Source organism: Hyla sarda, chromosome 9 (genome assembly GCF_029499605.1).
Source record: "Hyla sarda isolate aHylSar1 chromosome 9, aHylSar1.hap1, whole genome shotgun sequence".
NCBI lineage: Eukaryota > Metazoa > Chordata > Amphibia > Anura > Hylidae > Hyla > Hyla sarda.
The window spans coordinates 109,553,626-109,570,509 of record NC_079197.1 but is presented as its reverse complement, the minus strand read 5'-3'; the positions used below and the strand labels follow the sequence as shown (position 1 = coordinate 109,570,509).

The 16,884-nt window shown below is 41.6% G+C and overlaps 1 protein-coding gene across 9 annotated transcripts in view; it reads left to right on the top strand.

The window, feature by feature from the left end:
- The window catches only part of MTMR1 (myotubularin related protein 1), an 87,441-nt gene that overhangs the window by 13,366 nt on the left and 57,191 nt on the right, over positions 1-16,884 (top strand). Inside the window, exons 3-9 of one of the 9 annotated variants that reach the window (XM_056541086.1) lie at positions 1,039-1,062; positions 4,519-4,542; positions 5,863-5,913; positions 12,508-12,583; positions 12,717-12,811; positions 14,102-14,209; positions 16,636-16,737. In XM_056541086.1, coding sequence (XP_056397061.1) covers positions 1,039-1,062; positions 4,519-4,542; positions 5,863-5,913; positions 12,508-12,583; positions 12,717-12,811; positions 14,102-14,209; positions 16,636-16,737 — 480 coding nt within the window. Of the gene's footprint in view, positions 1-1,038; positions 1,063-4,518; positions 4,543-5,862; positions 5,917-6,451; positions 6,476-12,507; positions 12,584-12,716; positions 12,812-14,101; positions 14,210-16,635; positions 16,738-16,884 lie in introns of those variants that run through there. The other 8 variants (XM_056541085.1, XM_056541088.1, XM_056541087.1 and 5 more) reach the window with 8 other exon arrangements.

Genomic DNA, 16,884 nt, shown 5'->3' with positions numbered 1-16,884 from the left:
CGCTGCCTAATGTATCCCACCCCTGAAATGAGATAGTAAGTCTTATCCATAAGACCTGTTGTGATATATATACACACACACACACACACACACACACACACACACACATACAGTCATGGCGTAAATGTTGGGTCCCCTGAAATTTTTCTAGGAAATGAAGTGTTTCTCACAGAAAAGGATTGCAGTAACACATGTTTTCTATACACGTTTATTCCCTTTGTGTGTATTGGAACTAAACCAAAAAAGGAGGGAAAAAAAGCTAATTGGACATAATGTCACACCAAACTCCAAAAATGGGCTGGACAAAATTATTGGCACCCTTTCAAAATTGTGGAAAAATAAGATTATTTCAAGCATGTGATGCTCCTTTAAACTCACCTGGGGCAAGTAACAGGTGTGGGCAATATAAAAATCACACCTGAAAGCAGATAAAAAGGAGAGAAGTTCACTTAGTCTTTGCATTGTTTTTTCCAAAGGGTGTGCAACCAAATATTAAGTTAAGAGTGCGAATAATTTTGTCCAACCCATTTTTGGAGTTTGGTGTGACATTATGTCCAATTAGCTTTTTTTCCTCCCTTTTTTGGTTTAGTTTCAATACACACAAAGGGGATAAACATGTGTATAGCAAAACATTTGTTTCTGCAATCCATCTGTGAGAAATACTTCATTTTCTTGAAAAATGTAAGGGGTGTCAACATTTACGGCCATGACTGTGTGTGTGTGTGTGTGTGTGTGTGTGTATATATATAATATCTCTACTCACAACTCCTTTCATTGAGTAAATGATCAGTCATTACATGTAGATCCCTCAACTTATCTATGCTGCTTGCTGATGGTGTCTGTTTGGCTGTATAGATTTACAATAAAATTTAACATATGTAAACAAATGGAATTAAATAACAATATCTTTTATGGTAAAATCTAATTGTAAAGGGGAGTAACAAAATAAATGCTTAAAGAATGTTATTACACAGATCACATTTGTATGAAGGCTACCCGGAAGGTACTTTGTCTTGACATTGTTGTGCGTTTTAACAGGTCTACAAGAGGCCCGATACGAGGGTAAGATATCTCTGGTGTCCAGCAAGTCGGCCTCACGTCTGTTTGTCCAATGTGCCACATGTTGAAAATGTTATATTGAGTATCAAGATCTCTATTTGATGCAAAAATGAATTGTGAAAGATTTACCGAGCATAACTTCTGAAATTGTCCTAAACAGATCCCAGAATGGTGTAATTTTTTTTACCTCTTCTGTTCATTTGGAGATCTTGATGCTCAGTTTGCGGTTTGTCTCTTCTTTGGCCTGTGAAGACATATTTCTGGTTTTCCAGCCCACATTTTCTTGCTTACGTTTGTTGTGCTTTATTTGACCGCTCTGGTTTCATGTCACTTGTGTCCCTGCATTTTATTTTATGGTTTGCCAAATTCCACATAAACCTTTGATGCTTTGTGCAGTGTGTTTTCTGCTCTTGTGTACGGAGAACAACAGAGTCCACAAGATTTTGTATTGATGATATTTTGTAACCTGCTGAAAATAATATTTTGATGAAAATTTCCAGAAAAACTAAAAAATTGTCCTTATACAGGATTTAGGGGACATTGATGCAAATTTACATTAAAAGTAGCAGAACTACTACTCTTTCAAAAAGATTTATGGGAGCTCTATGTAATACTCTGAGCCAGGTCCTCTATTAGGATAGAGGTTGTTTAACACCTTATGTAGATGGTAAAGGTGTGCACACAGACCCTGTATGGCAATGCATTTTGAGTCTATGAAGTTTAAATTGTGGTCTTTCAGGTACTAAATTATCAGCAGCAGGGACCTTATGGATTATGGCAGACATCAGCGATCACACAGGGGTCCGATGAGTCAATATGGCAGCTGGAGCTCTTCTTACCTTCTCCATGCTACTCTGCTTCCATTCACTGGCAGACTATACAAGTGGATCGCAGATATTAGTGATCAGTGATATGCCAAAGCATAGCACTGAACAGTAACAACCAATCAATAAATTGCTATAAATAGTCCTGGGGACTTTGAGAGAAACTGACAACTATTTTGGGTGAAAAAAGAGCTGTAAAAGAGGGATTATTTACATATATATAGGTGTCATATTTCCTGATTAAATTCTAAACCAGCTGGAATTGAGGCAGCTCTACGCAATGGAGGCGGGAAACCAGCTCACCCAGCTCCCCTGCATCATCAATATTCACTCCCCTGCCTACCCTCTTCTGTGACTTGAGGGCCTTGTGGGAGGGGGGGTGGCAATGAGTAGGAGTCAGGTGTAATGAGGATGAGAGTACCCCCCAACCCCCCCCCCCCCCCCCCCCAAGCTGAATATTGAGGCAGGCGCTGCACAATGCCAGCAGATTTAGAAACTGGCACAAGTCAGGAAATATAGCACCTATCTACCTATTTAAGCAGCTATCCACCCATACTATAACTCAGTATATTGGATTTTGCGTGGGTGATATAATTGTCCGTTTCTCTTTAAAAAATGTAAAAAAAAAAAAGATTTTTAAAAAAGTGAATAAGCTCCTCTCCCAATAAAAAATAAATCACGCCTTTTTCATATTTTACAAATAAAACATAAAAATGATAAACATAATAGGCATCACTGTGTGCGGATATGTCTTACCTGTTTTAATATATCGTTAATGGTCCCGTACTGTGAATGGCGTACACGTGTAAAAAAAAAAAAAAAAAAAAAAAAAGCCAAAATCCGAAACTGCTGACTTTTAGTCACATCACATCCCAGAAAAAAAATAAAATGGGCCCTCATACAGTCCTGTATATGGAAAAAATAAATGACATTTGGAATAATAGAAAAAAAATCTATTTATGACAATTTATAGAAAAAAAGACATTACATTATGTATGCTGATTAGGATAAAAAAAATGCAAAAGCAATGTTCGAATTGCCCTTTTTCACCATTCCCTATAAAAATGTATAAGAATCAAACAATATATTTACCCCAAAATTGTGCAAAAAAAAAAAAAAAGGCTATAACCTGTCCCCTAATTAAGAAACCCTAGTATAAAAGATTTAAAAAAAAACTATACCTTTTTGATATTACAATAATTGTATCTATAGCATATGGCGTAAATAAATGCAAATTAAAGTGGAGGAATTACTTTTTATTATGTGTACCCAAAAATGGTGCCAATATAAACTGCAACTTATCCTGCGTACAGAGAGGCCCTCATACAATTTTATTGATCGAAAAGTAAAAAAGGTTATGGTGCATAGAGTCCTTGGAAGGGAAAAAGAAATCACTCAGTCCTGAAGACTCGAAATAGGCCAGTCCTTAAAGGGGTACTCCGCCCCTAGACATCTTATCTCCTATCCAAAAGATAGGCCGCTGGGGCCCCCCGCTATCTCGGCTGTGATGACTGGCGATGGGGGGGCGGAGGCTTGTGACGTTACGGTCACGCCACGCTCGTGACATCATGGCCACACCCCCTGAATGCAAGTCTATGGGAGGGGGCGTGGCGGCCGCCACGCCCCCTCCCATAGACTTGCATTTAGGGGGCGTGATCAGGAGCCTCCCGCGCTGCACTTGACGCTCTAAACGAACACCGGGTGCTGCAGGGAGATTGCGGGGGTCCCCCACGATCAGACATCTTATCCCCTATCCTTTGGATAGGGGATAAGATGTCTAGGGGCGGAGTACCCCTTTAAGAGGTTAATGGCTTTAAATAAAATTGAATCAACCGTTCTATATATTTTTCTTTTTTATACTGGATCCTTGACAAGTTGATATGTGTTCCTTGTGGCTCTCTGCTTCACATCATTGGAGGACGGTCAATAATTCTCTACGTGATGTGGATTGTTTAGTATCGTTCCACAGCTGACATTTACTCAACACAATACCGTCCTCCTGGTCCTCACCGTTACACTGTGGTGTCTGCTGGAAAGGGAACATCCCGGTTTCTAGGTCAGATTATCCTGTCACTTCAACTAGTCTGTAAGAAGTCAGTATGTTAGTGTCATGGTTTCTGTTTTACCTCCTGTATATTTTCACGTAATAGCATGGATTATATTACGGATGGTTATAGATTTAGGCAGTGAACCCTATGTCACTCCTACTAGGGACCAAGAGGGGGATTTTTTATTCCTTAACATATACCGGAAAGGTCTTCCTCCCCCCCCCCCTCCTCAAGCCTTCCGCTACCTCTTGGCTTTGTACACTGTGGAGATATTGGATGACATTTACTTACGGGCCATTCTTTAGCAGCTGTATGGGGCGTAGACTTTTTTTTTAAATTTTTTTTATTTTTTTGTAGGACGCGTCCTGTTCGGCTGCACACTAAACAATATTGTTAGTCCATAGTTGGTGACAATACTTGCTCAATGTGATGTATTTTTTTCTGGGAATGTGGTTTTCTACCAAAGTTGTCCATCCATTCATATGTGTGTGTATATATGTGTGTGTGTGTGTGTGTGTGTGTATATATTGTGGGATCATTTCCTTCAGTGATTGTGTGTTTGTACATTGCATCCTTGATAATATCAGGATTGCTTACAGGTAAATGTCATTGTGAGTACATTATTTTTTTTTTCAAGCTATAAATTCTATCATTTGTCTCCTGATATTCAATCTCTTTATGCAAGGAGCATGATTCAGATGGTTACACCTCCGCAGTCGGTCTGATCACTGATCCGCATGACTAACCCCTTGTGTTCTGCCTATTTATTGCATGTATGTTGTGTGTCTGACTTATCTTGTAATTGCTTGTTTATCACAAAGACTGTGCATCCAGAGCACACTAGATTATGTATTCTAAAATGCATTTACATTCTGTATTATGTCTTTTTGTAACCTGAACACCACTCTCGAAATTTCAGTGCACAAGTTTGCATGGTGTGCAATAGAAGCATTTCAGCACTTTTGGTCTGGACTGAAAACCGCAGCAGACCACGATTTTCAGTCTCGGCCGAAAGTTGGATATGGTCATAAAAAGACCCAAGTGTTTGGAGTCTTTGGATTGAGTGAGGTCTGGCACAGATATGTTCTGAGCTTCTCCTGCTGGATCTGTGCCACAGAGGCACAAAACATGGTGGAAATGGATCTTAAAGGGGTACTCCGCAGCCAGCGTTCGGAATGTTCTGAATGCTGTTTTCCCGCCGGGAGGGTCGGCCACGTTGCTCGTGACGTCACTGTCACGCCCCCTCAATGCAAGTCTATGGGAGGGGGCGTGACAGGCGCCACGCCCCCTCCCATAGACTTGCATCGAGGGGGCGTGACATCATTAGGGGGTGGGGCTATGATGTCCCGAGCTGCCGGCTAAAGCATTCGGAAAAGTTTGCTCCAAACGCTGAGCAGCAGAGTACCTCTTTTAGCGAGCTCCCATAGCCTTGCATTGAGGAGGAGTGGCCGTGACATCACGAGGGGCGTGGCCGACTCCCGCAGTGTGAAAATAGCGTTCAGAACTTTTAGTTCTGAATGCTGTCCTGTGGAGTACCCTTTTTAAAGCTTCTTCCACACTTATATGTTAGTATTTTTAACCAAAACAGGAATACAACTAGTAGAGGTAATTGCACCTTTTGGACCCACTCCTGGTGTTGGCTACAAATACTAAGCAAAATAATATGTGTAAGACACCTAATGCTCCTGCTGCAATGTTGGTAGTTGGAGTATTTCCTTATAAAAGTCATTGATAACACCTATGTAGCATTGCTTCCCTGTCCTGCATGTGGTGACTTACATGCCAAAGAGGATGTTCACTCTCCACTTTGTGCCCACATACGGCTAATGTCTTGACTGTGTCTTTTAAGTCTTACCTGTCCTTTTATCTGTTGTCTGCATGCTTATTTCTCTCTTGTTGCCTTTGTTCTGTCCCGCCTCGTGCATACACAGGATATACAGGACGAGCACAATGGCTATCATTCCGAAACGGAGGCTGAGCAGGTGGCAAGTTGTACCCCTATATTTTCTATCACTGTAGTGCATGTCTTTAGGTTTAGATCTGTCCGAGTACAATCGATCATATAAATCTCCTGCTCATTTAGAAGGAATCGGCGTGGTAGTCTGACTCCTCACTTGGGAGAAGATCATGTTACATATTATTTTGGGGACCTGTGTTAACAAGTGACCTGAAACATTTGGACCACCATGTCCAAAATGGGTGCTAGACTTTTTCAAAACAGTTCCCCTGAAGTCACAAGTCATGGTTTAGCAGTGGTCTTGAAGTATTACAAACCAGGTCAAGAACACTATCTACACAGAAGGAAAAATATTCATAACACTGTTATGTTCGGCTGCGTTCAGACATTCTCTGTGGCTTTTACTGCAATTTCTTAAAATGTTTGCAAATTTAAAATCTGCTGCTTACCCTGAAGTCAGTGCAGAATGTTTCTGCCACATGTGAATGGGGGGTTTAAAACTCCATTCACTAGTATTTTTTACTGTCCTTTGTTTAGGAAATCCACCATGAACATGACCTTAAACTTCTCTACCTCTTTCATCTGAGGTAATAGGAATTAGGTAGCATAGAGCTTTAGGTTGTTGTTGTTTTTCAGGTTCTGTACAGTGACAATCTTCTAACTTTCTCTTTAAATTGGGTTTATAATTTATTAGCATGTTGTAGTTGTGACAACAGAAAGGACATGTTTAAAAGGTTGTATAAGAAATATTTACTTCTATGAACATGTTCAGTTCTTTGCCCAAATAGATCATCTTTAGAATTGGTCTACAGTATGCAACAAATTGAGTAACTTTGTAACTACCGTACATTGCATTACCCATCTTGTACACCGATCGTAATGTTTAGCCTATATTATAGTCCAAAGCTGCATTCATGCTTCTGCTGGTTGTTGATACATGCACTTCCTTAAGGTGCTTATACACCTTAAAGTGTACCTGTCGTCAATAAAAACTTTTCATATAATGTAGATAATATACCATTATATGTATATTTGTAATAATTATTCAGTTCTGACATGCGTAAAGGTCCGAGCTGAACGCTAAGGCCTGGTTCACACCTAGCTGCCTTAGTGCCATGAAGGAAATAGCAAACAAACAACTGAAGTGTGGAGGATGTATGACATGAATACTGCCACACACTTTACCCTCTGAATATAATACTGCCACACACTGTACCCTCTGAATATAATACTGCCACACACACTGTACCCTCTGAATATAATAATGCCACACTGTACCCTCTGAATATAATACTTCCACACACTGTACTCTGAATATAATACTGCCACACACTGTACCCTCTGAATATAAAACTGCCACACACTGTACCCTCTGAATATAAAACTGCCACACACTGTACCCTTTGAATATAATACTGCCGCACACTGGGCCCCTGAATATCAAACTGCCACACACTGTGCCCCTAAATATATTACTGCCACCCACTGTGCCCCTTAAAATAATTCTGCCACATACTGTACTCTCTGAATATAATACTGCCACACACTGGGCCCCTGGTATATTACTCCCACACACTATTAATCTGCAATATTACTGCCACATGTTATTCCCCTGCAATGTTACTGCCACATTCTCCCCCCAAATAAATTTCAACAAACACTGAGCCCTGTACCGACCTAATTGTACCTCGGTGCCCCAAAGAATTAATGATGCCGCTGTGCCCCCAGAACTAATGATGCCGCTGTGCCCCCAGAATTAATGATGCCGCTGTGCCCCCACATGAACTTTGCCACTGTGACTCTCCAGCTTTTGCAAACTACAACTCCCATCATGCACATACAGAAGGTCATGATGGGGAGTTGTAGTTTTAAAACAACTGGAGAGTCACACGTGGGGGAACACAAATTTTTACCTGAGCTTTGTCTCCCCGTCCCAGGTCCCACACTGCTCCGCTGCTCTGGCCTCTTCTAGTCTGGCCAGAGCAGATTATGCAAGAAGCGCTAATTGCGCTACCTGCATCACAGAAGCTCCAGGCGGCCGGGCTGGGAGCACAGCGTTCCCTTGCTCTGGGCCGCGGCTATTCATTTGTATCTGTGTCTTAGAGACATCTATACAAATGAATGAGGGGAGATCCGCTGGGTGGTCCGGATGACTGGCTGCCGCGGCCCGGATCTGGACAGAACAGAATTGTGAATACAGCTCTGGACTATAATACAGGATGAGTACAAGATTGCTAATAGAGTGGTATTAATAAATCTGATTCTTACTTCCCTACTGGTGAGGACCATCTCTTGACGTTGACATCATTTTGTATAGTAGTGGTAGATTTGGTTAATAACCGCATTATAACTTCCACTTGCTCATTTTGTGATACATTCATTAATGTGAGATTATAAGAATACTGTATCTGAATATATTAGCAGGCAAATCCTACATTGGATTAATCCCCCAACGTGAGTCTCACATAAATAGTCTAGTATTGTGCTCCTGTACAAGATAGATTCAGAGATAAATGGCCCAAAAATGTTGGGTAATAAAAGCAGGGAAGAGGAGCAAGGAGGGCACTGACAACCACTGGTGTTTTCTACAATTTCCAAGAAAACATTACAGAGCACTGTCAGCCAGCCGAAACCACGGCAAAACAGAGAAGGTCTACCGCAGCTTAGATTGCTTCTTAAATTTTCAGAGGCCTTTTTAAAAATGAAAGAAGCAATCTGGTTGCTATGGGCAACTGCACCATTTTACCTCTGCACATTTTGATAACCCCCCCAATGTCCTCACACATGGCTTACCTATGGTTACACTGCAATGTAAACAGGGACCAGACCATTACAACACTTTGGTAAATACATGTAATATAAAACACAGAATAAAGAATAACCATGGTACGACTAATTAAAAGTTCATAATGTCAGTTCTAAAACTCAAACCAAGGCCCCTTGTTTACACATGTTTGATTCAAATAGCCTCCCTTGTGAGAACCTTAAATCTCCAGTGATCTCTCCTAGGCTGTCTAGAGATGCATTCTGTAGGTCTGAGTACAAGATCCTGCACTTGTCCCTGGTGATGCAGTCATGGCCGTAAATGTTGACACCCCTAAATTTTTTGTAGAAAATGAAGTATTTCTCACAGAAAAGGATTGCAGTAACACATGTTTTGCTATACTCATGTTTATTCCCTTTGTATGTATTGGAACTAAACCAAAAAAAAGAGGAAAAAAAGCAAATTGGACATGTCACACCAAACTCCAAAAATGGTCTGGACAAAATTATTGGCACCCTTTCAAAATTGTGGGAAAATAAGATTATTTCAAGCATGTGATGCTCCTTTAAACTCACCTGGGGCAAGTAACAGTAGTGGGCAATATAACAATCACACCTGAAAGCAGATAAAAGTAAGGAAAGTCAGCTTAGTCTTTGCATTGTGTGTCTGTGTGTGCCACACTAAGCATGGACAACAGAAAGAGGAGAAGAGAACTGTCTGAGGACTTGAGAACCAAAATTGTAGAAAAATATCAACAATCTCAAGGTTACAAGTCCATCTAGATTTTCCTTTGTCCACAGTGTGCAACATTATCAAGAAATTTGCAATCCAAGGTACTGTAGCTAATCTCCCTGGGCGTGGATGGAAAGGTGTCAACGTAGGATAGTCTGGATGGTGGATAAGCAGCCCCAAACAAGTTCCAAAGATGTTCAAGCTGTCCTGCAGGCTCAGAGAGCATCAGTTTCGCCGCAAACTATCCGGCAACATTTAAATTAAATGAAACCCTATGTCAGGAGACCTAGGAGGACCCCACTGCTGACACAGAGGCATAAAAAAGCAAGACTACATTTTGCCAAAATGAACTTGAGTAAGCCAAAATCCTTCTGAGAAAACGTCTTGTGGACAGATGAGACCAAGAGAGCTTTTTGGTAAAGCGCATCATTCTAAAAAAAACAGAATGAGGCCTACAAAGAAAACACTGTACCTACAGTGAAATATGGTGGAGGTTCAGTGATGTTTTGGGTTTGTTTTGCTGCCTCTGGCACTGGGTGCCTTGAATGTGTGCAAGGCATCATGAAATTTGAGGATTACCAACGGATTTTGGGTCGCACTGTACAGCCCAGTGTCAGAAAGCTGGGTTTGCGTCCGAGATCTTGGGTCTTCCAGCAGAATAATTACCCCAAATATACGTCAAAAAGCACCCAGAAATGGATGGCAGCAAAGTGCTGGAGAGTTGTGAAGTGGCCAGCAATGAGTCCAGATCTAAATCCCATTGAACACCTGTGGAGAGATCTTAAAATTGCTGTTGGGAAAAGGCGCCCTTCCAATAAGAGATGCACAGAAAAAACACAAAAGAAAGGGATACGTGCCCCTTGTGTAATATGTAAAATAAACTATTATAAATGATAAGTGGAATTGCACTCAGCAAGTGGGGTTGTGCTAAGAGCACAACACCTCAGAAGACATCAAATATCAGTGTGATGGTCGTTTTGATCTGCAGCCTTGGCTTGTACTGTGTCAGCGGCACTGATCCTGTGGGAAGATTCTCAAAGAAATAGACAAAATTCAAGCTTCTAGGCACTGATCTGGCAGAGTGAGTTTGTACGGACACAAAATTATTGTCCTAAAATCAAGTTTATTCGCACAAAAGCAACGCGTTTCCGGTCCGTAACGGACGCTTCATCAGGTAGGTGCGTACACAAAGATGGCAGAGCAAACAATAAATATCCTCATGGTGTCCTTGCAAAGAGCACGTCAATTAGGGAATTCACAAAACGTTTAGATGTACAGCTTCATTTAAAATAAAAGTATCACGTGTACAAAATCTTTAAAGCTCACTCCGCCGATCAGCGCCTAGAAGCTTGAATTTTGTCTTTCTTTGAGCTTCCAATAAGAGAGACCTGGAGCAGTTTGCAAAGGAAGAGTGGTCCAACATTCCGGCTGAGAGGTGTAAGAAGCTTATTGATGGTTATAGGAAGTGAATGATTTTAGTTCTTTTTTTCCAAAGGGTTTACAACCAAATATTAAGTTAAGGGTGCCAATAATTTTGTCCAGCCCATTTTTGGAGTTTGGTGTGACATTATGTCCAATTAGCTTTTTTTCCTACTTCTTTGGTTTAGTTTTTTTGTAAGAAATACTTCATTTTCTTGAAAAATTTCAGGGGTGCCAACAAAAATATATATACGGTATTTTACATATATTGATCTGTGTATGTGTATATATATGTGTGTGTGTGTGTGTGTATATATATATATATATACACACACACACACAGACATATATAAAAAATAAAAGTCAGCATTTTGGGTGTCGATAAGACTAGCTGCACCATAGAACTTAGAGTTCTGAACTTGAGACACAATTTTTATTAAACGTTTTCTTAAAGAGTACCTCTCACGATCTTGTTAAATGTTATAATCCTCTCAGCTCACTGCCCCCATCATGATAAACCACCCCCCTGCCTTTTAGTTTTATTATTTTTTAGTTTTATACCTTGATATTGCTCTGTATTTTCTGCTTAGCCTCAGGTTCGGGTTCACAGACTGGGAAAGGGTGTTCCCCAGCAGGCGTGACATCACCTAAAGCCATACAGGAGAGAACTTACTCTTCTACACACAGCCCATAGCAGTTCAGTGTGTGAGATGAGCTATGATTGGATAAGGCTGCACACACACCCCTCAGCACTCCATACTGCATTTCCGGACTTTGGACTTTTGCCAGGCCAACAGGAGTCCAAAGTTTGTGCAAGAGATAGGGGAAATGTGCTCTGGACAGCTAGGGAGACACCTAGTGGCAGAAGACTTCATTTTTTTTTTTTTAAACAAAGTACAGTAGAAGGATTTTTTTATTTACCATAAGCAGTGCAATAGCAAAAAAAAAATGTGACAGTGCCCATTTAATATTTTAAGATGAAACTGCAATAAGTAAAGCATCTCACATTAATGGCTGTGTCTGTGCTCGTATTGTGTTCGCTGCTTGTTTTTGTGGGTTCCATTCAAGCTCCACTTCTGCTCACATTGATTTCTATTCTTTCCTCCTGCTTCCCACTGTATATAAAAGCAGTACATTGATTTATGTGCCTGACCTCCTGGTGGAGGTGTTCATAATACAAGCATGTCTATTACTTCATATGCATTACTATTCTGAGCGGCCCAAAAAATCGATGTCTGCCCTAGATAATTGACCATAGAATGATGTTTCACCAAAAAATAAAAAATCCCATGGAAAGATGAATTTATTGTACATGAGATAATGATTGTGACAGGAGTCTATCTATAGAGATGAGCGAAGTTACAGTAATTTGATTTGTCACGAACCTCGCGGCTCAGCAGTTGAAGACTTTAGCCTGCATAAATTAGTTCAGGTTTCCGGTGCTCCAATGGGCTGGAAAAGGTGGATACAGTCCTAGGAGAGAGTCTCTAATTTATGCAGGCTAAAGTCAGCAACCGCCGAGCCGCAAGGTTCGTGACGAATCAAATTACTGTAACTTCGCTCATCTCTATAGATCTAGACTGGATGGAGCCCACTGCGTGCTATTAATCCTGTATTCACCAGTCATCCTGTAGGAGGGGGGAATAGTGCTTCTACTGCTTGGCACTGTTCACCAAGGCATGACACGCTAATTCTTTTTGTCAGGCTCTGAGAGATGGGAACAAGCTGGCACAGATGGAGGAGGCACCACTTTTTCCTGGCGAGTCTATCAAAGCCATTGGTAAGTGAATATGGGTATCATATGGCTGAATAGTCATGGTGATCACTGCTAATGGGTGACGTTTTGTGAATTCTGACCTATGATCTTCAGCCCGCCTCAAAATCTTTTCTTAAAATACTGCTTTATTTTACAGCTAAGGATGTCATGTATATCTGTCCATTCTGGGGAGCGGTGAGCGGGACGCTAACCGTAACTGACTTCAAGATGTACTTTAAAAATGTGGAAAGGGTAAGTGGCCGATGTTTTTTCTTCTTTTTATGTCACCTTGAGCCCCCTTTTTTTTTTTTTTTTTTTTTTTTCTCTGTACTGGAACAGCCCCAATCAAGTACCAAAGATATTCAAGCTGTCCTGCATTCTCAGGGAGCATCAGTGTCAGCGAGAACTATCCGTCGACATTTAAATGAAATTAAACTCTATGGCAGGAGACCCAGGGGGACCCCACTGCTTACACAGAGACATAAAAAAGCAAGTCTACATTTTGCCAAAATGAATTTGAGTAAGCCAAAATCCTTCTGGAAAACGTTTTGTGGACAGATGAGACCAAGATAGAGCTTTTTGGTAAAGCCCATCATTCTACTGTTTACCGAAAACGGAATGAGGCCTACAAAGAAAAGAACATGGTACCTACAGTGAAATATGGTGGAGGTTCAGTGATGTTTGGGGTTGTTCTGCTGCCTCTGGCACTGGGTGCCTTGAATGTGTGCAAGGCATCATGAAATCTGAGGATTACCAACGGATTATGGGTCGCACTGTGTCAGAAAGCTGGGTTTGCGTCCGAGATCTTGGGTCTTCCAGCAGGGCAATGACCCCAAACATATGTCAGAAAGCACCCAGAAATGGATGGCAACGAAGTGCTGGAGAGTTCTGAAGTGGCCAGCAATGAGTTCAGATCTAAATCCCATTGAACACCTGTGGAGAGATCTTAAAATTTCTGTTGGGAAAATGCGCCTTCCAACAAGAGAGACCTGGAGCAGTTTGCAAAGGAAGAGTGGTCCAACATTCCGGCTTAGAGGTGTAAGAAGCTTATTGATGGTTATAGGAAGCGACTGATTTCAGTTATTTTTTCCAAAGGGTGTGCAAGCAAATAGTTAAGGGTGCCAATAATTTTGTCCAGCCCATTTTTGGAGTTTGGTGTGACATTATGTCCAATTTGCTTTTTTTTCCTCCCTTTTTTGGTTTAATTCCAATACACACAAAGGGAATAAACATGTGTATAGCAAAACATGTGTTACTGCAATCCTTTTCTGTGAGAAATGCTTCATTTTCTAGAAAAATGTTAGGGGTGCCAACATTTACGGCCTGACTGTATTTAGGTAGGACAAAAGTGATGCTGCCCAAAGTTTCTGTTTTCATTGCATTTTAGATTATCATTGCTTGTAGTGGGAAAGGTCTCTGTCTCTTTTGCAGTGATATTTCCAGTTAATGTCAAGGATGGTAATTTTTTCTATGGACATGTAAATTAATAACATTTTTTAAGTTCACTATCTCAGGTGTTAACATACCTGTTTTATATTTCAGGACCCTCCATTTATCCTTGATGTTCCTCTCGGTGTAATTAGCCGAGTTGAGAAGATTGGAGTTCAAAGTCAAGGAAATAACTCTTGTGGTATAGAGATTGTTTGCAAGGTATCTTTATCTCTCTGTGCACATAATGGAGGCAAAGGGGCTTGTTTAGACCTACCCATGGGCACCTGTGTTTTTCCCAAAATGTGCCAGAAATCTTCTTATGAGACATCAAAATGTTACGTGCAGCATCACATCTTATAGTATCTCTTTCTTACAAGTACCGTATTTATCGGGTTATACCACGCACCGGCCTATAACATGCACCCTAACTTTTCCAAGGAAATTTGGGTAAAAAAGTTTTTTCACACAAATATCCTTGTTAAAATGAGGGTGCGTGTGTGTGCAGGTATACCTACATAAACTGTTTCTGACTCCGCAGAAGCCGCTGCAGTTCAATGAATTAAAGCGGGCGCTTTTAATCATTGAACTGCAGCGGCTTCTACGGGGCCAGAGTCCTGCCGTATCCCTCCACATCCCCGGTTTTATAGTTACATGTCCTGGGGACCGCGCTCCTTAAGGCTCCTGTGGCATCCTGTGCTGTTTCTGCACAATGATGAGTGACGTTGCGTTGAGGACGTCACTCGCCATTGCGCAGCACACAGTTACAGTGCAGAATGCCGCCGGAGCATGAAGGAGTGTGGTCCCCAGGACATATAACTATAAAGACGGGGAGGGAATCGGGCAGTGGAGGGACTCTGGCTCTGCAGAAGCCGCTGCAGTTCAGTGATTTAAAATGCCCACTTTAAATCATTGAACTGCAGCGGCTTCTGCAGGGCCAGAAACAGTTTATCAGCATACAACACACAGATAGACTTTAGGCTAAAAAAAATTGTGTTATATGCTGATAAATACAGTAAGCATTTTCTTTTGTTGCTTTAGCAGAATTGTGGTGGCTTGTTTTAAAGAGTCCAATGTATACAATGTAGAAGTGTCAGCTGGCACTGCTTCTTTCCCGGATACACCCCTCACCTTAATCTTCCTCTGACCAGCGTAGTCGTGAAGGCACAGTCACCTGCTGGCGCTTGAGAAACTGGTGGTGCACAGGCTGTGCAAAGCTCAAGTGACCGTTATCGCAAAACAATGAAGAAGAAAAAAGCCGGCAGCTCACCAAAGAATTCAACGCAAGCTTCTTTATTGACCAGCGTGTGCAGGTTACAAAACTTGAAGTGCAGGTGCTCTACCCCAAAACCGCACGAACAACGTCCGTTTCGCACTAACTGTGCTTCCTCCGGTTCGTTGTCGTACTATCCCTCCTCCCCTTATGTAGTTCCCCCCAATCAGGATTCTAACAGGGTAGTAGTGTCATACAATTGCGACCATCTCAACTACATCACATCCGTTATGACATCATGTCAGTGCGCGGTCAGCGGCAACGGCGTCAGCTGACCGCGCACTGACATGATGTCATAACGGATGTGATGTAGTTGAGATGGTCGCAATTGTATGACACTCCTACCCTGTTAGAATCCTGATTGGGGGGAACTACATAAGGGGAGGAGGGATAGTACGACAACGAACCGGAGGAAGCACAGTTAGTGCGAAACGGACGTTGTTCGTGCGGTTTTGGGATAGAGCACCTGCACTTCAAGTTTTGTAACCTGCACACGCTGGTCAATAAAGAAGCTTGCGTTGAATTCTTTGGTGAGCTGCCGGCTTTTTTCTTCTTCATTGTTTTGCTTGTTTTAAAGAGGTTTGCTACAGTGACAGCCTGTATAAAGAACTGGAAGCAGACAGCTCCGTACATTGTGTAGTGGCTGTGCTGGGTAACTGCAGCTCCGCTCCCTTCACTTCAATGGAAGCTGAGCCTCAGCATGACCACTACACAGTGTACAGGACCGTCTGCCTCTGGCTCTCTACTTCAGCATGTCAGTGCTGCGGCTCTGGCAAGCAGCTGATTGGAAGGAGTTTCGGATATTGGACCACAACTGATCACACGTTGATGGTCTGTCCTTAGGTTAGACCATTATTGAAAAAAGTCCCAGAAAATCCCTTTAAATGTAATAAATCACCTCCCCTGAAATTATGTTCATTTATTAAGCAAAATTATAAGGGAAAAAAAATAACCAGTGACAATCATCACAAGAGCATTGAGACCTGTTTGTGTAATCTCAGAATCTGCTGCCAGAGATGTGGTTGCATTGTTAGGCAGCAGTCCAAACCTATTCAGGCTTCTTCTTTATACTTAGCAGGGCCAAAAAAGGGCTCAGGAACCAGTTTGCATCTCTACCACCTTCGAGGCTTAATGGTTTGGACTTCAGGGATTCCATAGAGCAGTCTGTAGTGATGGGGCAGGCTATTCCACAGTAAATGTCTGATTTTTCCATAAAGAGGCGACTAGAAGTCACTAGGAAATGTGTGCTATTCTTTTCACATGAAATCTGTAAACAGTGAAATTCTTTAACTTCCTCTGCTTTTAACCTTCTTAGTGTTATAACCCCAGTTTTTAGCTTTATTTGTTGCACAGCCCTTTGTTTATGTCTCAATAGGATATGAGGAACTTGCGGCTAGCGTACAAGCAGGAAGAGCAAAGCAAGCTGGAAATATTTGAGAATCTTATAAAGTATGCATATCCTGCTTCCAATGGGCTGGTAAGTGATGTCATTGACCATGATAATACAGTGGGGCAAAAATGTATTTAGTCAGCCACCAATTGTGCAAGTTCTCCCACCTAAAAAGATAAGAGAGGCCTGTCATTTTCATCATAGGTATACCTCCACTATGAGAGACAGAATGAG